The sequence below is a fragment of the Akebia trifoliata genome, chromosome 1 (genome assembly GCF_017979445.1).
Source record: "Akebia trifoliata isolate Shusen 1 chromosome 1, ASM1797944v1, whole genome shotgun sequence".
Lineage (NCBI taxonomy): Eukaryota > Viridiplantae > Streptophyta > Magnoliopsida > Ranunculales > Lardizabalaceae > Akebia > Akebia trifoliata.
In genome coordinates, this window is record NC_141375.1 from 11254151 (window position 1) to 11280471 (window position 26321).

Consider the following 26321-nt stretch of genomic DNA (forward strand, 5'->3'; position numbering starts at 1 on the left):
GCAAAAGCAAAATAAAGAAGCCAGCTTTACATGACTCTAAATAAAAGCTATTTTTTGGCTTTTGTTGATTTTCGTGGGAGCCGAAAAAGCCCAAACGAACTATATTCAACTGGCTTTTCTGGCTTAAAAGCTAAAGAAGCAAAAAGAGCTCGCTTCTGAAGCTCAAATTTTCTTTAATTTTACTAAGAGTGTAATAAGTAAACGTTGGGGGTGCCAATAACCGCTCTCTAAAAACTAAAAAGCCCTTTTCTTCCCCGTAGGGAACAAAACGAATGGCAGTCTCACTCTCTCACAAAATCCCTTGCCGTCGCCACCATCGGCTCAGTCCCTTCGATCTCGTCATTACCATCGTCAAACCTCTTCAGTTTCTCCATCGCCGTCGACGTACAACACTTGACAAACCCTAGATTTTCGAAGTTCTTCGTTGTAGGTAATTTCTTAATCCAAGAAAGTGATATTTACGTTTTTAAAGCCTTAGTAATTAGTTGTAATGTTTATATTCCAAATTTTGAGGTGTTATTTAATATATAAAAATTATTTTTGGGGACCTTCTCTGAATCGAGGTCCTAGGCAACTACTTAACTTGCCTTATGGTTGAGTTGGACCTGTTATAGGACTGTAATATTCTTAAGAATATAATGATTTGATCTGGATCTCCTCCATTGTGTTCTTTGCAATTTTTGTTTTCTCTGTTCATCTTTTTTGTTTATCTATTTTGCTTACAAGCTCATTGTGAAATTGGTACTTTTGAAATAAATATTTTCATGGAAATCCATTGTGACACGAGGCAAGTGATTCTAAAATATGGAGATATATATTTTATGTGATATAACATACCATGTGCCGCTCAAAAGTTGTATTTTTTTACATGGTAACTACACTTTTCATATGAAACATAATTAGATTAGCGATAACTTCTTATTGACCAATTCCCAAATGTGTAGATTGTCGTAGGTGGTGACTCAATATATGTGGGCTTTAGATCTGATTTTGCAAGTTTAGGAGTAATGGGAGTAGCAGCATTTCCAGGAGAAATTTCATGTGCGTTTGCACGTGCCACCTTAATTTAGTCTTAATAAAGCCGTATTTAAAATTTTTTTTTGGGGGGATGGGGTTGATATGTCTTGTAATTGTACATGGACAAAAACACATTGTGATACATTTAAGTGTGAATTAGACATGTCCCATATCGATCAAAAAAAAATTAGACATGTCCCACTATGTCTTCCTTTTTTTTTTTCAAATTGATGACATGCCCCTTGACTTAGGTTTTGTTACGAGAATAATAGAAAATGACATAAATGCCTCTATCTTTAACCTCAAGTTAAGACCCCTTAAACCTACTCCAAGAAAATCTACTATTTTCAAATTGTTGACCTCTCTATGTTAAACTATTTAATGTACTTTAGAAGGTTCATGATTTTTCTATCAAAAAAACTTTTATCTTGATTTAAAGTTTGAAGTTCGAAGGAGTAGAACCTTAAGGTTATGGCTAAAGTTAAAAAATTTCGATCTTCAAGTTGTTATGCTTTAGAATAAATTAATTCTAACCTTTTCAATCTCATTTTCAATGTTTAGTAGAAATCTTTGATTTTTACCTTGTCACTTACTTATTAGTATTTGTAGAATTTTTGCCACTTGATTCGTAGATTAAATGAGATACTACACTTATCTTAAGCTACTTGGATTTATCCATAAAATGAGTTAACTTGTTGATTCGTTGGTTGACTTTCCTCACTATTACCAAATTCATTATGTATCTCACAAATATATATCTATCTATCTATATCTATATATATATATATATATATATATATATATATATATATATATATGATCAGGATCCCTATACACATAAAGCTACAACGTGTTTTGTCTTATGTGGGCAAAAAGGTTTGGAATGGGCTGATTTTTTGTGAGGATGATCTCTATGTTGAGGAGATCATCCTTACCAAAAATTAGCCCATTCTGAAACTTCTAGCCCCATGTTTATAAGTTGAAGAATTTTGGACCGTCCATTTTTTGTAAATCACTTTTGATGGGGTTAGAAGTTTTGGAATGGGCTGATTTTTTGTGAGGATGATCCCCTCATCATAGAGATCATCCTCACAAAAAATCAGCCCATTCCGAACCTTTTTGCCCATATAAGACAAAAACGTTGTAGCCTACAGTATATATATCTATATATAACATTTAAACCACATTTATTCTTTTGAATAAAGTTTATATTTATTACTTGAAATATGATTTTGATGTTGATGGTGAGATTTATTTCATTATTTTCTCTCTTTTCTACATTCTAATTGCATGTAGTGCTTCTCATGGTATGAGCTTGGTTTAAATTGGAGTTCAAATGATTTATATTTTCCTTTACCTGCGTATGGTTCACTGATCGATCTTTATCGATATATGTCCGTGTTTGGTTTCCATCGATTTTAGATCATTTCTTGCCTGAGCGGTTTCTACGTGGGAATTCCTATCATTGCTATTGATTTGAGGTTTGTTGTTCTATCTTTTATTTGTTTAAATTCCCAACATCTTCGGAGAAATTTGCCAAATAGTCTTATTGGCAATTTTGTATGAACAATCAAACAAAAACAATTATTTTTTATTGAAATTGATTTTGTTGAGAGACTATGATCATATGAAGCATTATTTTTTCTTTTGCTTGGTGTGGTTATTGGTTAACTGTTAGCATATTAGTATAAGAAGGGGTTTGAACCTAAGACCTTGCGAACAACCTCCACAAGGTCTTACCACTTAGCTAAGTGGTCCTTCTTGATCATATAAAGCATTATGCATGTATTTTTATCGACTTAGAATGTGACAATGTGATATTGGTTGAAATGCGACGTCATTGTGAAGTAGATATGCCACCAATAGATAAAAGTTGGATGCAATTGCCTAGACATACCATTGAGTATAAAGCTAGGGCTATTAAATTTTTGGATTTTGCATTTGCTCGTTCAAACTTTGGTAACAAGATCCATTGTCCATGCGTCAAATGTCTCAACGTTTTTATGAAGGATTGAGATAATGTGCATGGCGATTTATTATGGGAAGGGATAAATAAGAACTATACCCATTGGATCAAACATGGGGAGGTATCCGAAGTTGAATATGGTCAGGATCATGGGTTTGATGAGGGTGATATGTGAGGAATGTTACAAGATGCTTTTGGAATGCCAGGCTATAATCCTGAAGAGGTTGACGAATTGAATGAGGATGGTCCTGAAGAACCGAACCAAGATGTGAGTAGGTTTTACGAAATGTTGAAGGATGTTGAGACTGAGTTATACCTGTGTTGTACTAAATTCTCAAAATTATCTTTCATTGTCAAGTTGTTACACTTGAAGTGTCTTATGGATGGAGTAACAAATCATTCGACATGTTGCTTGAGTTGTTAAAAGATGTACTACCTGTTGGTGAACAATTACCTAAGAATCACTACGAATCAAAGAAGATCCTTCAAGATCTTGGTATACGTTACATGAAGATAGATGCGTGCCCAAATGACTGCATGTTATACTGTAAGGAACATAAGACTGCAAATACACGTGTTGTATGTGGTGAGTTTAGGTGGAAATTGGTTGGATGCCAGTCAATTGAGGAACCTTCTAGTTCATCTAAAAAAGATAAAAAAATAGCTGTAGAGAAACTAGGCATAACATAATTTCGTAAACTTAGATATTGGAACGAAACTAATTTCTATAGTTCCGCATAGTGAAAACAAATTTGTAGGAATTAATTATATCATTATTGGGGTTTCGGTTTGTAATCGGAACTCCGATTTAGGTTTACGCCAAACATTTGCTTATAAACTTAGAAATTATCGGTTTCAATGTCTAAAATGCGAGATTCAAATGGAATGAAACAAATTACTTTAGTTTCGTATTGTGAAAACAAACCCATAGAAATTCACAGTATCGTCATCGGAGTTCTAGTTTGTAACTAGGACCCGGTTTACTTTTATGTCAAACATATGCTCACAAACTTAGAAATTTTCTGTTTCGATGTCCAAAATTGGCAAACAAGATCCAAATGGAAATAAACCAAATTCTTTAGTTCTGTATTGTGAAAACAAACCTGTAGAAATCGACGACATCGTCATTAGAGGTCTAGTTTGTAATCAGGACCTGATTTTAGGTTTAGGTTGAAAATATGCTTAGATACTTAGATATTTTCAGGTTTGAGGCCCAAAATTGGCAAACAAGATCCGAATGGATCGAAACTAATTTCTATAGTTTTGTATAGTGAAAACAAATCTGTAGGAACTAACGACATCGTTATTGGGGTTTCGGTTTGTAATCGGGACCTCGATTTAGGTGTAGGCCGAACATATACTTAGATATTTTAGGCTTCAATTTCCAAAATAGGCAAACGAGATCTGAAAGGCAAGAAAGCAATTTCTATTGTAATGTATAGTGAAAACAAATCTGTACGAGTTAAAGCCATCGTTATTGGAGTACCGGTTTGTAATCGGGATCCCCATGTTAGGTTTAGGCCAAACATAATTTCGTAAACTTAGATATTTTCAAATTCTAGGTCTAAAATGGGAAAACGAGATCTGAATGAAATGAAACAAATTTCTATAGTTTCCGTATAGTAAAAATAAACCTTTAAGAACTAACGGCACCGTCATTGGAGTTCTAGTTTGTAACTGGGACCCGATTTAGTTTTAAGCTGAATATATGCTTACAAACTTAGAAATTTTCGATGACTAAAATGGGCATACGAGATCCGAATGGAACGAAACCAATTTCTTTAGTTTTGTATTGTCAAAATAAACCTATAGAAAATTACGGCATCATCATCGGAGTTCTAGTTTATAATTGGGACCCGATTTTAGGTTTAGGCTGAACATATGATATTTTCAAGTTCAAGGCCCAAAATTAGCAAACGAGATGTGAATGAAACAAAACAAATTTCTATAGTTCTGTATAGTTAAAACAAACCTATAGGAATTGACGGCATCATCATCGGAGTTCTGGTTTCTAATTGGGACCCAGTTTAGTTTAAGCTGAACATAATTTCGTAAACTTAGATATTTTTGGATTCCAGGTCCAAAATTGGCAAAGGAGATCCGAATGGCATGAAACTAATTTCTATAGTTCCGTATAGTGAAAACTAATTTGTAGGAACTGACGGCATCGTTATTGGTGTTTCGGTTTGTAATCGGGACCCTGATTTAGGTTTTTAGGCCAAACATATGCTTATAAACTTAGAAATTTTCGGTTTGAATGTCCAAAATGGGCAAACGAGATCCAAATGGAATGAAATTAATTTCTATTGTTCCGTATAGTGAAAACAAATCTGTAGCAACTAGCGCCCTCATTATTGGAGTTCTGGTTTGTAATCGGGACCCCATGTTAGGTTTAGGCCAAACATAATTTCGTAAACTTAGATATTTTCGGATTCAAGGTCAAAAATTGGCAAACGGGATTCAAATGGAATGAAAAGAATTTCTATAGTTCCTTATAGTTAAAATAAACCTATAGGAATTGACGGCATCGCTATCGGAGTTCTGGTTTGTAACTGGGACCCGGTTTAGTTTTAAGCTGAACATATGCTTACAAACTTTAGAAATTTTCGGTTTCGATGTCCTCAATGGGCAAATAAGATCCAAATGGAACGAAACCAATTTCTTTAGTTCCGTATTGCCAAAACAAATTTGTAGAAAATTACGGCATAGTCATCGGAGTTCTAGTTTGTAATTGGGACCCGATTTTAGGTTTAGGTCGAACATATGCTCAAATACTTAGATATTTTTGGGTTTGAGGCCAAAGTTAGCAAACGAGATCCAAATGGAACGAAACAAATTTCTATAGTTAAAACAAACCTATAGGGATTGACGGCATTGTCATCGAAGTTCTGTTTTGTAACTAGGACCGGTTTAGTTTTAACTAGAACATAATTTCATAAACTTAGATATTTTCGGATTCCAGGTCCAAAATTGGCAAACGAGATCCGAATGGAACGAAACTCATTTCTATAGTTCCGTATAGTGAAAACGAATTTGTAGGAATTGACGGCATCGTTATTGGTGTTTCGGTTTGTAATCGGTAACCGGTTTAAGTTTAAGCCAAACACATGTTTATAAACTCAGAAATTTTCGGTTTCGATGTCCAAAATGGGCAAACGAGATCCGAATGGAATGAGACCAATTTCTTTAATTTCGTATTGTGAAAACAAACCTATAGAAACCGACGACATCATCATCGGATGCCTAGTTTGTAATCGGGACCCTATTTTAGGTTTAGGTTGAATATATGCTCACATACTTACATATTTTCGGATTCGAGGCCCAAAATTGGCAAACGAGTTCCGAATGGAATGAAACTAATTTCTGTAGTTCCGTATGGTGAAATAAAAATCTATAGGAATTGACAACATCGTTATTGGGGTTTCGGTTTGTAATCGGGACCCAGTTTAAGTTTAGGGCAAACATATGTAAACTTATAAATCTTCGGTTTCAATGTCCAAAATGGGCAAATGAGATTCGAATGGAATGAAACCAATTTCTTTAGTTCCGTATCGTGAAAACAAACCTGTAGAAACTGGCGACATTATCATTGGAGGTCTAGTTTGTAGTCGGGACCCAATTTTAGGTTTAGGTTGAACATATGCACACATACTTAGATATTTTAGAGGCCCAAAATTAGCAAACGATATCTGAATGGAACAAAACTGATTTCTATAGTTTTGTATAGTGAAAACAAATCTGTAGGAACTGATGGCATTGTTACTGGGCTTTCGGTTTGTAATTGGGAGCTGGTTTAGGTTTAAGCCAAACATATGCTTATGAACTTAGAAATTTTCGGTTTCAATGTCCAAAATGGGCAAATAAGATCCGAATGGAATGAAACCAATTTCTTTAGTTCCGTATCGTGAAAACAAAGAAATTGTACATATTTCTGTTGGTACATGTTTCCTGTGCATGGTTTCCATTTGTTTTCTCTTTTTTTGTGTTGGTTCTGATTAGCATTGTTTTTTATCAACTTTATTCATCAAAGAGTAGAAAAAAAAAACAAAAGAAGAAAAAGAAAGAAAAAAAAAAAAACTAGAGAGGCATCTATCCACAATCCAAACCAAACTTAACAACATTACAAGCAGCACAAAAAGTTTGTTGGGGGGTTGATGTGTGTTACCCCATATTCTGTTTTTTTTTTCCCGAAGCAGTCTCGAGTACAAATAAGAAGAAAAAGGTTGGCAAAACAAGAAGAACAAAACTATACACCATGATACATTGATTAATATCACATACAATGCTATGTTGCTACTTTAATTGCATAACCTTGTTATATGTGTTAATGGTATGATTAATGAGGAATATCATTGTAGTATTCTTTTTTCCCTTTTCACTTTTCTTAATTGTCACCTTTGAACATAGAATACTGCTGAAGTGACCTCAGGATGGAACCTCATATCGCACTTCTTGCCGTGCTATGGTTCCCATACACTTTCACGTCAAGACGTGTGATATGAGATTCCAGCTTGAAGTCACTCCAGCACAACTCTTGAACATAATAGGAATAAGGTTCAGTATCCAATAATATGAAAAAAAAAACATAAAGAGAAATTTAGACTTCTCCAGCCATGGATGGTTAGTTGGGGTTAGATTCTTAGCAAAGGTTTACATGATCTATGCACAAAGCAACTAACAAACCACATAAGGTTCTTGTCTTGTTGTTTCAGGTTTGCATTTGAGTAATGAGGTATAAAGTTCTCAAACAATGCTGGGGTTTGTATTGTGTCCTTAAATTAAAGGAGGAATAGTTGTTTTAGATCATCCTGTGCTGTATATGTGGCATATGCTGGTGCTTTAAGCTTTGTTCATTGGTTTCTTTATTTATAGTTCTCCCAAGGCCAAATCTCTCTCTCTCTCTCTCTCTCTCTCTTCTACCAGTGGTTGCCATCTGATTATATTTGAATTAGAGGAAGGATGTAAAATTAATATTTGTGGAGTTCAAGGGGATTCAAAGTAAGTAGAATTTATATTTGTGGAGTTCGGAGGGATTCATTCCATAGTAGGTAATTTTTTTTATTGGATGTGGATTGTAAATTTAGTACTGATTGCATTATCTTGGGCCTGTTCTATTGGGTCTATATCCTATACATATTAGGATTTCGATTGAGGAAAATGTTGCCCATAGAATGAGAGGTAGGTGATTAAAATGTGTGAGTTTTGGATTTCTATGTGATGGTTCTACAAAAGTGAATTATACCTTATGGAGCTGAATGTTTGGCTATGGAAAGACAAAATTATTAAGTTAGAACGGTAGGCCCAAAAAAATTTGGATGAAGATGATGATAGCGGACATGAAAACATGATTAACTTGGGACCTATCATCCAATTAGGTTGACTTCTCTTATTTCACCTGGGACTTCTCTCACGTGGATTGTGGGGTCCTCCAACCACTTGATAAGGTAAACTCCCCATCCCACATCATAGGTGTTTCAAAAAGACAAGACAATGGGTTTTCAAATCTGCTTCAAATAGAAGGTTAAGATTGAGAAGCAATGTCGAATCCTTAGATAGAGACAAGTTCACCAATTATGTGAATTCAAGAAATCTTCTGATGATGAATGAAGCAAGTTTAAGAGATAACATAGCAGCTGCCATGTGGAGACGTTACTTTGGGGATGCTTTTTTGGACATATCGACTACTTTTTGATTGTATTGGAAGTAAATACATATGTTACTTTTTCTTTATTGAAAGCCATTATTTAAGTTTTAAAATTTTATTTTCATATATGTTGGAATGATGTTTGGTTGGACGATGAATATTTATCATGTTCTTTATAAAATCTTTAGGTGTTTATATTTTATATCATTGTAAAGGTAGAACTTTATTTTCTTTGGACTATGAAGGGTATAATAGTCATTTGACTCAAAAAATTTCTCTTCTCTTCTCTTCTGACTGCTAACCAAGCAGGAGAAACTTAAATTATTCTGTTCTTTCTCTTGTCAATCCTAACAGGGTGGAGAGAAACTGGGTTTCTCTTCTCTTCTCTTAATGAGTTTCTCTTCTCTTCTACTTCACGTATCTACTATCTTTCTCTCTCTCTCTCTCTCTCTCTCTCTATATATATATATATATATATATATATATATATAGGCAGTTGGTATTCTAGGGTTTATTCACTTTCTCTTTTCTTTTAGCTACTATCGATCAAAATTGTAAGTGAAAGGGATGTCTTCGAGGCCTGAGTTACAAGCGCCTCCAGAGATATTCTACAATGACGTGGAGGCTCGGAAGTACACTTCTTCTTCTCGTGTAGTTGATATTCAAGTAAGAACGAACAAGTTTGGTTTTGTATTTTTTTTTTTCCTTTTTTTTCTAAATTGAGGATTAACTAATTTATTTTTGGGATTGAATCAAAAGGCGAAGCTTTCGGAGAGAGCACTGGAGCTTCTTGCTTTGCCTGAAGATGGAGTGCCTCGACTTCTGCTTGATATAGGTAGACTTTTTGTTTCTTTTGATTAGTGTTATTGAAGATTTGAATTAGTAGGAACTTGTAAAATCCAAGATTAATCGAGTTTATCATCATTTTGAAATTGGGATTCTAATATGAAAATTATGGTTCAGAACATTGAGTATTGAAGATCAATGCAATGGTCCTTTAAATTGTCCCAACCTTAAGAAAATACAAGACCTTTTAATTGTCAACTTCCGAGATGCTTAAGAAAACTTGATTGAATACTCAAAATTAATTCACCTTGAATTGTTATTCCTGTCTTGTTTTCTAAGGACTCAAAAAATCAAATCATGGAATGAGCCTTTTAAGACTTCAAAACTTGATCATGTATTAAAGCAAGTTTTGATTAGTCCAAACTTGGACCTGTTGAGTTATTTTTTTGCCAAAGTGATTGTAATGAAGTTTGCTAGAAAACGAGACCATATTTATTGCATTAGTGGATTAGTGTGTAGACGTTTTTGAAGTTCAACTTTGACAGGTCCTTTTTTTTGTTATTATAGGTTGTGGATCAGGACTTAGTGGAGAGATGATATCTGAGAATGGACACCAATGGATTGGCTTAGATATTTCACAATCAATGCTTGGTATGTGAGAATTGCTTGTTTTCCTTGAAGTTAAAATTAACTTTGCTGCTTATGTTTTATTTTCTTCATCTTTCATTGTTTGTTTGTATTTCTTTATACCATTATAGATGTTGCTTTTGAGCGGGAAGTGGAGGGTGACCTTTTACTTGGTGACATGGGTCAGGTAGCCCTTTAAATTTTGGTTTCCATTTTCTTTATTTCTTGCAATTATGTAAGTTCTCTATTTAATTTGGACCATATAATTTAAAAAAAAAAAAAAAAATATCGGTAAAATTATAAAATATTAATTGCAAGTGTAGTCGTAGTGAAAGCTTGGGGGATATCCCCCAAATATGTTCTTCATGAGAAGACGGGCCATAGGAGGTTGGGGAAATGGTGGAGGAGATCTGATGGATATCCTACTCTAAATTAGAGCTAGAAGGTGGGGTGGGATCGTGTTGGTGGAAGAAATTGAGATTGGTGAAGGAATTTGGAAGTGAATAAGAGTATCTATCTTCAGAATGAGTTAGGAGATAGGTGTAAGGGGCATTTTAGTCAAGGTGTCCAATGAAGATAAATATCCTATCTTGGAATGTGATAGACTTGGAAAAAAGGTAAGGTAGCGCGTGGTAAAATCAGTGAACATGATGGAACTTCGGAGTTTAGTGGTGATTCAAAAATCCCAACCAGATTGAGTGAATGAGCTCGTTATAAGAGATTTGAGGAGTAAGGAAATTCGATGTTGCAAAGGGGAGGGCATTTTAGTCATTTCATTCCTCTTTTACTTATAAATGAGAAATTAGGGCAACAAAGATAGGAGAAATAGACGGTATAAAAACCAAGGTTTTACGATATTGCAAACAATATCCCACTGATCTAGGAAATCTTCAAAGAAAATCCCTTTGAATTCTTGGAAAACCTTGCACTAGAAGAATAGAAACCTAAGAACCGAGATGAAGAACACTTGTCTAGATTAAACCTTTCCCTCAAAAGTTCTTCTATTTCTTTCCTTCCAAATACCCCAACATATCGCAAGAGGCGTTATGCTCCAAATCAACCTTTTTAAAAGGTGAAAACTAGCTCCCAATTGAAGCCATTCTTCAAAGACCCCTCTTGTTGTATATGGCATACAACGTACCACTCCCAATCGAGAAAGAGAATGGGCCCACACTTCCTTAGCCAAACTACAATGAAGAAGGCAAGTGATTCACCGATTCCTCATCTACCCCGCACATGCAACAATTGTTCGGACCACAAAAACCCCTTTTCCTCAACTGTTGTAATGTGAATTCTTTCCCGAATTGCTGTCCAAACTAAAAAGGCCACCTTAGATGGCACCCTTGGACCCCACACTGCAACACGAGGAAAAGTATGATCCCCAGATTTATTTAGATTATTATAAAATTCACGAACTGAAAACAAGCCCTTGCTATTAGTGTTCCATTTTCTCAAATCCACCGTTTGAAATTCCTGACTCACTTATCAAGACAAACCAACAACTCCATAACCTCCGCTACCGCCCAATCATTCAACCGCATCCTAAACTCCAAGTCCCACCCTGTACCTCCAGTATTAGATACTCGAAAGCTAGCAATCAATGGATTTTTCTTTCTTGAAATTGCAAAAGCCGAAGGGAATCTTTCCTTCAAAGGGCCCCACTCCACATCACGTATCCTCCCAAAATCATATCTTGTCCCCTTTTCTACCTTAAAGTTTATCCTCTTTTTGAATTGAGGAAGAACCTTTAGGATACCTTTCACACTCCTCACTCGTATGGATTTTTAGCCTCCTTGCTTTCCCACCCGGAGGGATCCTTCCCAAACGTAGCCTTTATCACCTTTCTCCATGACGTTTCCACTCCAAACCTACAAGGCCACTTCCCTAGTAAAGTCTCATTTAAATACCCCAACTTCCTGAAACTAAGACCACCTAAACTCTTAATTGTGTATATATTTCTCCAACTCACCAAGTGTAGCTTACTGTTACCTTCCTTATCATGCCACAAAAATTCTCTAAACATTTTATCCATTCTCAACTCTACACTTCTTGGAATTGAGAAATGCGAGAAGTAATAAACTAGGATACTAAATAGAACACTCTTAATTAAAGTTAGCTTACCCCATTTGGAAAGGTATTTGGCTTGCCAAGATCGCAATCTTCTATAGATTTTCTTTGTCACCAACTCCCAAAAGTTTTGACTCTTGTAGGGCACTCCCAAGGTTAAACCCCAGTTAGAGGAGGGGAGAAAACCTGGTTGACAACCCGGAGAGGTTGTTAGAGAGTCCACATCTATCACATTCCCTACTGAAAACACCTTACTTTTGCGAAGATTTACTAGTGGCCTGACTCCAAAGCAACAAAGCAAACCTCAAAGGAATCTAACCTGAGCAATATTTGCATAAAAAAAACAAACTTTTCATCTGCAAATTGCAATTGAGTGACTAACGAACCCCCTGAATTCGGCTTAAAGCCTCCCAAATCTCCATTTTCCACCGTTGTACCAATCATTTTGCCCAATGCTTCAATAACCACCAAGAACAAAAAAGGGGACAACAGGTTGCCTTGACGTAATCCCCTAGGGCATTTAAGAAACCTTTCAGGAGCGCCATTTACTAAAATGGAGAAAGAAGAAGAGGAAACACATTTCATAATCCAGTAAATCTATTTATACCCAAAACCCATACGTCTTAAAGAGGTACCGCAAGCAACTCCAAGTCACGTGATCATAGATTTTTTCCAAGTCTATCTTGTACGTAAGTTCTGGTTCACATATTTTAACCTTGAATCCAAGCACTCATTTGCAATAAAAACCCCTTCCATGATTTACCTCCCGCTCACAAATGCCCCTTGGTTTTGGCCTATGATCCCAGTCACCACCTCTTTCATACTCGTTGCAAGCAACTTCGAAATGATTTTGTAGGTGGAGCCCGCCAAATTTACTGTCCAAGAGCCTTATCCGAACACAAACTAGAAATATATGCCAAAACTTCTTCTCCCGTGAATGGTCTTTCTAACCATACCTTTTGTGGCTCAGAGATACTATCCAAGTATAACCATCGAGATGAAGTTAGATCTTCCATGCGTATTGGTCATACGATGACAAAATTTAGTATTCCCATCCCCTTCTTTAAGCCATCTTACACTTGATTTTTGTCTGTAACAAATCTTTTTTTGGTTTATCCTTTGCTTGAACTCCTCTTGGATAGATCCCCTTTTTACCCTTCTCTCCGAAGAAAGAATCCCCCTTTCTTACCTCCTAGCTAACTCTTCTAATTTTAGTAGAAGTTCTTTCTCTATCAATTCCACTCTCTCAAACACTTCCCTGTTCCAATCCTTTAATTTCTCCTTAATTAATTTTAGTTTCAATTTGAACACCACTCTTGGCCTACCTTCCAAAGACAAGCTCGACCACCAATCAACTATTAACTCTTCAAAATTATCATGGAGTAACCACATGTTCTCAAATCTGAATGGTGTAGAACACCTTGTAATCGGAAGAACAATAAAAGGATTGGACAATGATTTGAGCCTTTGTTTGGGACCGACTTTTGTTTGACACCTGGAAAGTGCTGCTCCCAACTCGATGACACCAAAAATCTATCTAGCTTATTTAGAATTGGGGACAACTGATTATTGACCTAGTGAATTGCCTCTTGTTCAACGGTAAATCCACCAACTCATTGTATTGCACAAATTTCTCGAACCTCCTCATTTTAGCAGAAACTCGTGTACCCCCAAACTTCTCAAAGAGAATCGAATAACATTGAAGTCTCCCCCCCCAGGGCACCAAGGCTTACTCAAATAGGCATTGACGTCCCTTAACTCCTCTTAAAATTGCGTTCTTTCCCAGTCTTTATTGGGGCCATCGACTCCTGAGAAGACCCATTGAAAATTGTTCCCCACAGAATTATAGAGGATATAAGCCGAGAAGGCTTCGATTAGAGTTTCGGTCACAACTACAACAACTCTGTCCCACATTACAATGATACCCGTTGAGGTCCTGATCGCTGGAACAAAGCACCAACCTAACTCCTTGCAACCCCACAACTTTTTCGCTAACTTGTCATCAATTACTTTTAGTTTCGATTCCTGAAGCGTGATAATAAGAGATTTAATACTATAGATCATTGATTTAACAACCACCCTCTTCCTGCCATCATTCAGACTTCTAACATTCCAAGAAAGGATTTTACACAACATTAAAAAACAACTTCCTTCGCTAAAACCTTTCCTAGGCTCCCTTTAGAAGAAGTTCCTCCTGTCTCTTTTCCAAACAGCCACATCTTTCAAAATTTTCAAGGGACAACGACTGCAGAGATCTATTTTTTTTAAATATGTACTAAAAAGTCCCTTCTAAAAAAATATGGACTCTTTGGTTCTCATTTGATCAAATATTAGTTGAAAAAGGATTTTTGAAGCGAAAATGTCGTAATTACCCTTTTAATGAATTTCTAAGTTTAAAGAAACGTGTTTATTTGAGAATATTTGAGGAACTCCTATGTTTAAAATTAATGACATGCCCGTTGACTACGACCATCTTTTATAAAATAATGAGAAAAAAATTTAAATGAAAAAAAACCTTGTTTTCTCTTCCTAAAACTAGTAATCTTTAACTCACATAAATGATATGATGACTACAACAATGATGATGATGATGATGGAGATGAGTATGGTAATTATCATCATAAAATTAATTTGATCTATGTATATTAGATTTAATATAATATTTAAATAATTTTAAATAATTAAAACATAATTTTAGAACTCGACTTGAATGTTCATCAAATTGATTCAATTAAAAAATTAACAAGTCGATATAAATGAGTCAAATAAAATTATATAGAATTTATGAATATTTTAAATAAATTAAAAATATTTATTTTTTATTTTTCATAGAAATATTAATAACCAAATAAGTTGGTCAAAGTTTTTTATTTGACTCGGTATATTTTTAGATTAAATCACCACTTTGTAAAGGTTTTAAAAAAGTATTTCAGGAATTTTCCTTAAAACGATCCTTAATAGGTTAATATTTTATTGAGTGGAACTTAAATGGTCCGCATTCTTTACTAGGGGACCATTCGGTACATATTCTCAATAAAGAGTCCTTCACAGTCATTGTCCCAATTTTCAATTTTTTCTTTTTGACTGTTGCTGCATCCACACCTAACTTCTCCAGGATAACTGAGTCATCTGTTGACAAACTAAAGGGGGGGGGGGGGGATTCGATCCCTCATCCTAGAACTCTACTTCTGCGCTCCTCTGGCTGATTCTAGTCAAACTAGCTTCAACTATTTTATCTTTGGTGGCTGCTACCAAACTCAACACCTCTATTTCCCCTTCCGTGTCAAGTTTTTTGATTCCCATAGAGTTTTCGATACGTAGGAAGTTTTTCGTATTCCAGGTGTAGGGAATCATCGTTGTCACCTTTTGAAAAACACCTCGATAACATAATCAATTGCTTTTGTTGACCAATCCTTCTAGATCTTCTTGAAGAAATTTGCATCTGCCCTCTTTGGTAATTTCAAACTCCACTCATTGCCATGAAGCTACAAAAAAACAAAAAGAAGACCCTATCTTTGACAAACCCATGCCAAGAGAAGGCAAGAGAACGTTGTTTAAAGATCTTAAATGGAAGAGGGCAACAAACCCGAGAGAACCCCCAACATTGCAAACCAAGGTGCCATCCCTGCAACCGAACCTCCACCTCTTCACTGAGAACTCCAACGAAGGTGAAGTTTCTGTTAAAGGAGACAGAGAAAGAGGCAGTCTTTAGAATCTCAACGCATGGGTCCTCACTTGCGATCAATAGAGATCCGAGCCTAAAGTCAAAAGAATTGCACAGACCCTCACTAAACTTTGAGCTCCGTATGGGCCCCCCATCCAAAACATTGAAACCATGCCCATGGGCTTCGGACGACCCAAAAAACGTTGGATCAGAAGAAATCTTTGAACTATAACAACCACCCTCTGAGCAAGAGACCTTGGAACAATCCAACGAACATGAATCTTCACCCACTATCTGTATGTTGCGATTAGATTTAGCTTTCCAAACTCCTTCGACATGTGGGTTAGATTTTACTTGTTGATTAACCATCGGATCTACGAAAGAACTTGAAACTCAAAACACCTTTTCTTCTCAACAAAGTCAACTTGCTTACATGTCTCTTTACCACTCTACTCAACCCAGATGTGCTGTCCTTTGCCTTTCAATTCAGTAGGGTGATCCATGTGGCCTACCTTAATTTGAAATTTGAACCCAGTTTTGATTTTGCCCTGCTCCTTGGATCTAACAGGTTGTCTTCTTCTTTTCAACTGCTAAAATCCCGTTTTTGCAAAAGCTGGTTCTACTTTTGAAGACGTCACCTACAAGATTTTCTCCAAACCTTTGAATGAGGATTCCATAGAACTTGAAGATGACGCTTGATCTGAAGACCTTCCACCCATTTGAAATCCTTCATTTTCTCCAGTGTCTTGCACTGGCAGCTTCGATTTTCCTTTCAGATTTGCAAGCTCAAGTTTTTCAACGTCTGAAACTCATCTAGAACAACACCAACATCAAATTTGAAAATTCCTCCAAACACACTTCCTCCAAGAACTAAAACACACTTAAAGTCTAGCAAAAGTTTAAGTTTGCCAAGTTCAAAAAATTGGGGTCCACTTCCAACAAACCCCCTAATTGTTCCCCAATGTAATTGAAAGCCTGAGGACTCCACAAATTAAAAGGTAAGCCCAATACCTTTACCCAAGAACCCTTCTCTTTCCACGAGCCCTCTAGTTTGTTAACATTTGCGTACCACTGTTTAAGATTCACCTTTATTCCAGCTACTTTGACTCTGTGAAGAAGAATGATCGAGTCGGCCAAACACTTAGTCTCAGTCAAAAGTAACATGTTGTTTTTCTCCCAAGAATAGGCTTTTAGCTTAACAAGATTGAAGTTCCCTCTTAAGATTGCAACAACCACCTCTTTTAGAAGCTTCCAATCCACTAAATCATTAGTAGCTTTGCAAACGACTTCCCACTTCCATACCCCAAAGCAATCCTCATCCCTGTCTCTAAAAAGCACATCTTCTATCTTTTCAAGTGGAGCACGCTAGACTTTTTTCCCTTTCAAATCATTTCAGCCTAAGTGGTGTTCACTTCAACTCAAGTGATGTTCTCAATTATGGGTTCTACTTCCTTGGTTTTGTTTACCATCTTTTCTTCCGATTCAAAATGAACCTTCAAGCGTAAGCTAAGAGCCTTCCAACCTTTACCTTCCTCTCTCTCAGGAATCACTACCATAAGAGTCTTGAACTTATCTCGGAACAGTTGCACCTTGATGAACTTCCCACTCCGGTTCTTTTTCTTAGAAACAATGAGAATCCTTCCTTTCAAAAGATTTTTCTCCCAATTTGGTTTGACTGAACAGTCAGTTGAAGCTAAAACCTTGCTCAACCAGGTGCTTTCCTCTTTTGATAATACCATTCTTGCCTCCCTTCTTCTGTTCACCTCTTTAATTTCCACGCCTTTACGATTCCTCAACAGCTTGTCCTGAAGTAAAAAAGGTTTTTGATTCCTCCCTCAACTCCTTATTTAGCTGATGACACTTCGTTATTGTAGTAATTCTCATCATCTGTTGCGTTTCGCATTATTCTCCTCTGGTTGGAGAAAACTCGTCCTCGAGTTTTGAAGTGCTTGAGAATGATCAGACAATTTGTGATCCATCCTTTTTAGTGAATATTCGTTCTCTTGTCTTGATCTTGTGTTGAACTATTAACTTCAAATTGCAATCTTCTATCTTGGCAAAGTCTCCATTGTACCTGTCTGAGTTGATTAGGTTGGTTTGAAGTAGTGATAGAACAACTGCATCATGAACACAAACTGTAGATGTTGTCTCAAAAAGATCTTTCTTAGACTCTTTTGACGTATTTTCCACTTCATGATTTTGTTCTTGCATTGATTCTGGAGCTGTAGGTATGCCATCTTTTAAAGCTGATGTCTAATCTGTCTTTTCGATTGATGGTACCACATGAGTTGACTTCCATGGGCATACCTTGAGTTGATATTGTCAGCCTGAAATAACATGTAAAATATTTCACTCCGCATAGAGCATACCTTCTACATGTGAGATCCAACCTCGACCCAACACAATATGACAATCTTTTAGAGAAACCACCTTGCATTCAACACCATGGATAAAACTTCCCTGACGGAATTGAACGACATAGCCATAATCACGATAACCATCATAAGTCTTATCTTCAATATTTCTGCAAAATCTTCTTAGAAAAACTTGTGAAAATCAAGTTTTCCTTGTATTCATCACTGCACAATACCCTGAATGACTACCCAGAAAGTAAAATAAATCTCGTTTTCACTTCCAATACCATCTCTATCTATTTTAAGTTTAGCTCTGATACCAAATCAGATGTAGGATGCTGAGGGGAGATGAGAAAATAAAATTTGATTTAGGCAAAATAGGGGATTTAGAGAAATCTGATTGGGGATTGGATAAGGATTTGGGTAGGATAGGGTAATTTGATTATGATTTTGGGCAAGTATGACCACAATACTAATAAAAATTGGTTAAATGTTTGTAGGGTATGAATTGAGATTTGTAGGTTTCAAGAATCAAGAATCAAGAAAGTGATTTCAAGAATCAAGAAAGAGGTTTCAAGAATCCAATACTTCAAGAAATCAAGAATCAAGGAAATCAAGAACAAGGAACTAAAAGAAAATCCAGAAAATAAAAAGAAAAATAAAGATTAGGAGAAGAAAGTGATATTTGACTCACTCCAAAATGGCCTCACACCACACCCATGTTGGGAAGATGAAGCTCAAACTTTCTTTTTATTTATCATTCTTCATTTATAAAAAAACCCTAATACAATTTATATAAAGAAAATAAATTTAAGAATCCTAGTCAAACTAAAATACCTAATAAAGAAATCTAATTTTCGTAACTTTTTCTCTCCTAATTTTTAAACCTTAATAAACTTAAATAAAAGAGAAAGTAAAGTAAACTGTCCCTAAATATTGTACTAAGACCATGGGTCAATAAAACATCAAAATAAGCCCAAAAAACATGAAAGTTAAGTCCTAAAAATCAACTCTTTAAGATTTGATGTTCCCATCAATTCTCCTCGACTGGGAAGATTTTGCCATTGGCGAAATAAAATTTTAGTAATTTTCATCATCGATTGCATTCTGCATTAGTTAGTGGATCCTTGTATATTCTTCTTTTGTTGGCATTAGTTCCTGTTAGGTTTCCTGGACCTTTGTGTGTGTCTCCTATTTCTCATATCCTCTCTTCCTCTTTATAAAATTTGCATTTGTAAAAAAAGGGTAAAAAGGACCAAATCTCAGTAAAAAACTTCTCAACCAAGAGCTTACATTCTTCAGCTAAAAATGGCTAGGATTAGAAAGATTATTTTGAGAAAATTTAGTGGTTAGAATCAAAATTCTTTGCAACGCTTGTAATATACTCCATTTGTTTAAGCTTCTGGTGAGGAGTTATCAGAAAACATTTTCTGGACACAGAGATAAGGATCCTTGTGATATGAGAAGCTACTAGATTGATCTTTTGATGATCCATAGAGCTACATGTTTTTTTTCCTTCTTAATCCTATTTCTTTCTCTCACATGGCAGTAAATCATGGGTATGATATCCATTGCTTGAGTACTTATAAAGTTGTCTCCAGAGTAAATGCAATTTTACGAGCAAGATTGTTTTTTGCAAGTTTCTATGGGAAGTTATTGGGTTCTTTGATGATATTTTGCAGGGTTTAGGCCTTCGAGATGGAGTTATCGATGGTGCCATTAGTATCTCGGCAGTTCAGGTTAGTTCTCTTCTTCAATGAAACATCAATTAGTTATTTTACTATCATAAATTTTTTAGATGTCCAATTCTTTTCTCTGCGGTGGACATCAATTAGTTGTTTGTTGTATTAAGTTTTTTTTTTGATAGGTAAAATAGATTCAATAAAGAGGAAGGACAATAAAGACTATGGGTGGCTTATAATTATTATTATTTTTTGATGGGTAGCTTATAATTATTTTTTGGATGCTTGTTTTATATATTTCTCATTGACTTTGAACCTTTTTCTGGTTTTGGATCAAGCAGTGGTTATGTAATGCTGACAAGTCTTCTCATGAGCCAAGATTGAGATTGAAGTATGTCCATTAAGTGACTTTATAAGTTGATAATAATATATCTCATTTAGTGCCCATATTTAACTGGTGAAACTTTATTGCAGGGCATTTTTTGGATCACTATATAGATGCTTAGCAAGGGGAGCAAGAGCAGTGTTTCAAGTGTACCCCGAAAATATGACTCAACGTGAGTTGATCTTGGGTTTTGCTATGCGTGCTGGATTTGCTGGTGGTGTGGTGGTTGATTTTCCTCACAGGTACACCAAAGATTTATTTAAAGGTCCTTTAGCCTACAAACAATCTGAAAAGCTGTTGATGTTCAAGAAAAGGCATTTCCTTAGGCTTTACCAAACTCAGCTAGCCCAAAATTGGACGAAGCATTAGCAAATAAAAAAAAAAAAAACGGATGCCTCAATGCTTCATTGTGTATTGTTATCGTTGTAGTACATGTTTGACAAAGCACATAGAAACCTAGGATGCCTGCCCGGTAGACTCTAAAGAGGGATGTACTAGTTTCCCTGATGCTTGCACATTGGCAGGGCATGTGACCTACTGTGCGGAGTGTCTGGCGTATGATATCTCCTATGCCAAAACTAAACTTGATATGATGATCATGTCCATCTATTGTATGGAATTTTCCTAGATCATTCACCATAATTTACATGATCATAGGTTTTCTCTAAATCTATTTTGTGGACATGGCTTACTTTGAAATGGATCATTTCATGTATATTTTAAGGTTTAATATTTTTATGGTAATGTCTGAGCTGCCCCCTTGATAGCTTCTCTTTGGTCTATGTATCATTCTTTTGTTTTCTTACATCTGACTGTTTCTTAGCATTCAAAAGAGGATGAATATTATTTTCTTTAGGAGAAATGCAATCACTGGATACTCTTTTAGTTACTTTGGGAAAGGTCTGCTAAGATAGGACTTTGTAAAAATCAGTACTTGTACAATATTGGTTTTATCTGCTATTTGTTTTGTGTCCATTAAATGTTTCACTATCCTAAGGATTATTATCATGACTACAGTACGAAGTCTAGGAAGGAATACCTTGTTCTCACCTGTGGTCCGCCATCTGTAAGAGCGGCCCTTCCAAATGGCAAAGGTGAAGATGGAGAGAATTGCTCCGACGATGAGAGTAGTGGTGATGAAGATAATCAAACGGTAAGCTCTTCCTGAAACACGCTTTTTATTTTTTTTCGTCTTTAGAATCTTACTGTTGTCAAGCGAAGAATTTTTTATTAAACCGACTATTCTTTTATTAAACTGACTATTTAAGATGCATTAAATACATCTCCAACACTTATATTACTACCTAAAATACCCTCAATGTTTTTTCCTACCAAAAACACCCTCAAATGCTTATTTCCAAGGAGTTTGAAATGCATTTTAACCTTACAAAAGTGGTCGCATATTAAATATTTATGTGGACTTGTAGGGTCTTAAGTTAAATCATTTGATTACACATCCCTTCAGATGGTCACAAGTGCCACTCATTTTGTTCCAAAGGAATGATATTTTATGTCATAGGCGTCCTCATCCAATCAAGCTCATCTTAAATATTTGGGATAAGACTTCGAGGAAGATGATTTCCTGATCCGTTCAATGCAATCTTAGGCAGCTCCCACTCAAGCAGAGTTTGGGGGTGAAGCATGAATTGGCACCGTATCCAACAATCCATTCATTTTTAGTAACCACACAATGGGTCTTTTGTACAGGTCTGCATTTCAGACAGGCATCGGCCAAGGAAAAAGTTCAAAATTAACAACAAAGGGAAGGGGCGAGAGTGGGTGCTGAAAAAGAAGGAACAAATGAAGAGAAAAGGGAATAGCGTGCCGCCTAACACCAAATACACAGCTCGCAAACGAAAGGCTAGGTTTTGATCAGTCCATGGCTCATGGCCTGTAAAGATATATTTAGAAAGTATTGGTTTTGTTCTCTACTTGCACTAATTTATAGTTTATTAAGGAATTTTGTCTTAAGGGAAATGCTTTTTGGGAACTTGGAAGCAAAAGATGGAGAGTTTCTTGACCTTTTGTTTGTTTGTTTAATGTGCTTAAATTTCAAGGAAGTGTACAATTTTGTTTGATCCAAAGTTCTGTCAGTATAAGCCATGGAATGTGAAATTTGGACCAAAACTTGGTTAGTTATTAAAGCTTTAGTATTACAATGTAGCTTTTACATCCATTGTCTTTCATGACGCAGGGGGAACCCACCTTTTGGTTTTGAAGCTGGTACCTGGTATATGCATATGTAGAGCTGTTAATGAATCCATGTTCCCGATGGATTAGTACCTATCCAATAAGGATTTTATTGGAACCATATAGAGCGATATGTATTGTTTTGGATCCAAAAGTATCTTTTCAGATTAGTCTAACCCCCTACCCCCTATCTGTTTTGATTCGATGAAATTTTAATGGGACTTTGGTCAAATGTTTTAAAAATGAAATTTCTAAAATACCTTTATTTCTTACCTCTTAATGGAGAAAAGGTTTTCATCCTACATGAGCCTTAATTGAGGCATTTTTTTTTTCTTTACCGAGGAAAATGTTTCTGATAACCTTTGTTGGAGTTCTTACCAAACATTCTCTTGAGTGATAGTGCAGTCCATTTAAGACCAACTATTTAAAATCGGTACTCATAAAAAGTGAACAGATGAATCCACCTGGTCGTCCATTTTTTGAGTCGTGCTGGGGTGATACAGGATTTACTGTGATTCTCACAATTCTGATGTGGACATGCATACATAACCATAGATGGTTTTTGCTCGTATCGCAAGGAAACACATCTATGGTTATGTGCACATCCCACGGCAGACTTGTGAGAATTGCAGTAAATACTTTTTGTCATTTCAGCATTTTCCCCATTTTTTATACTGCTATGTTTTAAAATTGATTGTGTCACTTAACATTAGCCTTCCCTTATAGAGACTAACGTGAGCCAGCATTCTTCTTGAATGTATAAGCTTTTGCCTAACTTCATTGTTCTACTACTTTCTCTTCAAGAGCAGCCTTTCTCTCCACTTCAGTGTGTTTGTGTTAGGACTCTATTTTAGTTAGATTTTATTTCAATTTCTATTATGATTCTATTGACAGATAGATATTTGATTTGAATAGGTATTTTAGGATGAGTAGAATTAGTAAATTAGTAGGATTAGGATTCTATTTATAAAAGCTGGAATCCCTTATTAATCAATGAAGAATATTTGTTTTAACCGTGTTTTTACATAATCCTTGGTGTGTTGAGCACTTGAGATCGTCCTTTCTCTCATTAGGAACTAGGTTCTTAACAATTGGTATCAGAATGGATTTTTCTGGGCATGCCAGCGAAGAAAAAGAAAAAGAAAAAGAAATCATCAAAACTTGAAATCATGGAGCAATGTGTGGCTCGTCTAGACTTGAAGAATCTATGAAAAACATACAATTCCTTCTTGCATCCATGCAATAAACTTTGGAGAAGGATTGGGAGTAAACACAACAACTCATCGAGCGTTTATCTATACAAAATCCATTGACACATCATCCATCGGATCGTACAATTAAATCTGTTGATGGGGAATCAAGTGTAGGTAATCGTGGTGTGCTGATTGAAGACCGTGTTCCGAATCGAGTGCAAGAAGACTGATTTGAACAAGGTAAGCAAGAATTGATTTTCCAAAATTTAATGGGCTCGAGCCTCTTGACTTCATCTACAAAGTGGGACAATTTTTTGCTTACCATCATACTGCTGAACATGAACAAACTTTGTTGGCTTCTTTTCATATGGAAGGCACAACTTTAACATGGTATCAGTGGTATAACCACACTCATACGCGTTCTACATGGAGAGAGATGACATCAGCTATGCTACCATTTTAGACCTGTGGATTTCGAAAATTTTGACGGTTTGCACGCCAAGATGAAGCAAGGGACTTCTCAATTGTTGTAACCAAGAAGATTTTGAAAAATTGGCAAATCAAGTTGAAGGATGGTTGGATCGTGCATTGATGGGAACCTTTATTCAAGGTTTATGCAATGAAATCGGTCAAGAAGTATTAATGTATAAGCCGTTGAGACTCCAAGTAGCCATGGGACTTGCAAGGCGACAAGAAGATAAATTGTTCCGACTTCAACATGCAGATCAACTAATGTCAATTAGTTATCAATGGCCAAACACGCATAAAAAATCCTCCTGAGATGATAACAGTACTTGCACGACAAATATCCAGTACGAGATGACAACTTGACGAGCAAGGGATTATGCTATAATTGTGGTGAATGTTATACTCCAGGCCATTAATGTAAAAAAATGCAAATATATTTGTTAGAAGGACAGGATGATATGGACAATGAAAATATTCTAATGTTACTTTTCCGCCGTGAGGACATGGTCGATTTTAAGAGGGGGAATTATTAGGACTCTATTTTAGTTAGATTTTATTTCTATTAGGATTCTATCGGTAAGATCAGTTATCAATTTAGTAGGTATTTGATTTGAATAGGTATTTTAGGAAGAGTAGAATTAGTAAATTATTAGTAGGACTCTTTATTTATAAAAGGATGGAATCACCGTATCAATCAATGAAGAATATTGGTTTTAACTGTGTTTTTACAAAATTCTTGGTGTGTTGAGCACTTGAGATCGCTCTCTCTCTCGTTTGAGCGGGCACGTTAGGAACTAGGTTCCTAACAGTTTGAGAACAAAGATTTCTTGAAAATCTGGATTCATAACATATTGTGATTTTTGAGTTCAGATTTCAAGAAAATCTTTCTTCTTTGTAAAATCCTTTGAATAAGCTTTTGTCTAACTTCATCACATGTTGGTAATCGGTCTCAAAATCTTTCTTCTTTTTATCGAATTCTCTTATTGACTTGTCTATCAATCTTATGGGCTTTATTAACATGTGCCCTTAGGGCACATGTTAAGGTGCATTAAATTCACTTCGAAATAAGCATTTGAGGGTAGTTTTGGTAAGAAATTCTTTTTTCGTGACATGTTTAGTAGGAAAATAAAATTTTAAGGTGTATTTAATGCACCTTAACGTGTGCCCTTAGGGCACATGTTAACAAAACCCTAATCTTATTTTCATTTTTAATCTTTGTTAATGGAGAAATGGGCAATAAATATTGTTTGACTCCAATTTGTTTTCATCCAACTCTTTGCATTTGGTTGGATGCCATGTTGTTAATTATTTTTTGGAGTGGTTCCATGTTAACTATTAATGGGGGTAATTTTTGTCTTACAATGTTGATATGGTTTTGTATCGATGATGGTGAATCACTATTTATGGTCCTTGCTTTCGTCTTGTTAAATAATGAATACATTTTATTTTATTTTATTTTAAATTGTTCTTTATCGATTTCTTACCTAGAACCCTTATCTATCTCCAGACGGGGCTCATTAGGATTCTTTTTCTTATTTTAGTTTTTATTTTCTAAGTAGGGATTATTTCTCTACTTAGAAATAATCCCTACTTTGATTTAGTGAGCTTCTCTCATTTCTCTCTCCAAAGCTTTTTAACGAATCCTCCTTCAGTAGGATAATGTAAAAGTGACTGCACAAGACACTCCGTTAGACATGAACTGCATTAGAGGTGTGCACATAACAATAGATGCTTTCCTCGATATGCAAGTGAAAAGAAAAGCATCTACGATTTTGTGAAAACCTCTATGTTAGCTCAGTGTCTAATGCAATATTTTTTCTATGCTAAGTGAAAAAGGGACAAATTTAACGCCATGATCCATCGAATTTACTTGGATGTAGCTAAATTTGATGGACCATGACATCGAATTTACCTTTTTTTTTTTTCATGTAGTGGTTGTCACTCTAGGACAAATCAATTCAATATTCAAAGTAATAAAATTTTCAGAGAAAGAGAGTGTGTGCAGATTTAAAGTGGGGGCAATGGGGAACATTCCCCTACAAGAAATCTTTTTTTTTTTTTTTTTTCTTGTTTATAAAATATAAGGGTTTGTGTGCTATAACGATATATAACAATGACGAGAAAACAAAATTCGTCACCATTGCCCAACAATTTTTTTTTAAATTTTGAAGGCACCCCAAGTAGAAAAAATACTAGCTCTGCCCTTGTGTGTGTGTGTGTGTGTGTGTGTGTGAGCGAGAGGTGATTTACTAGTTGTAAAGCATGCATTCATGGAACT

The 26321-nt window shown here is 35.6% G+C and overlaps 1 protein-coding gene across 2 annotated transcripts; it reads left to right on the forward strand.

Moving 5' to 3' along the window:
• Nucleotides 1-247: 247 nt before the first annotated feature.
• On the forward strand, nt 248-22351 carry LOC147410699 (18S rRNA (guanine-N(7))-methyltransferase RID2-like). 2 transcript variants are annotated; one of them, XM_086438943.1, is made up of 11 exons: nt 248-430; nt 2440-2498; nt 9164-9293; nt 9387-9462; nt 9981-10064; nt 10172-10227; nt 19808-19864; nt 20149-20198; nt 20282-20434; nt 21210-21345; nt 21900-22351. In XM_086438943.1, exons 3-11 carry the CDS (start codon nt 9195-9197, stop codon nt 22062-22064), a joined length of 876 nt encoding a protein of 291 aa, XP_086295069.1. In that variant the 5' UTR covers nt 248-430; nt 2440-2498; nt 9164-9194; the 3' UTR covers nt 22065-22351. The 2 variants fall into 2 exon arrangements, with proteins under 2 accessions (XP_086295069.1, XP_086295077.1); XM_086438951.1 differs by lacking the exon at nt 2440-2498.
• Nucleotides 22352-26321: the final 3970 nt, after the last annotated feature.

Excerpts from the sequence above, each read along its gene's own strand:
- LOC147410699 (XM_086438943.1), top strand. The coding sequence starts at position 9,195 with ATGTCTTCGAGGCCTGAGTTACAAGCGCCTCCAGAGATATTCTACAAT. Across the intron at positions 10,228-19,807 it reads TACTTGGTGACATGGGTCAG|GGTTTAGGCCTTCGAGATGG; the intron begins GTAGCCCTTTAA and ends GATATTTTGCAG. Across the intron at positions 20,199-20,281 it reads GAGCCAAGATTGAGATTGAA|GGCATTTTTTGGATCACTAT; the intron begins GTATGTCCATTA and ends ACTTTATTGCAG.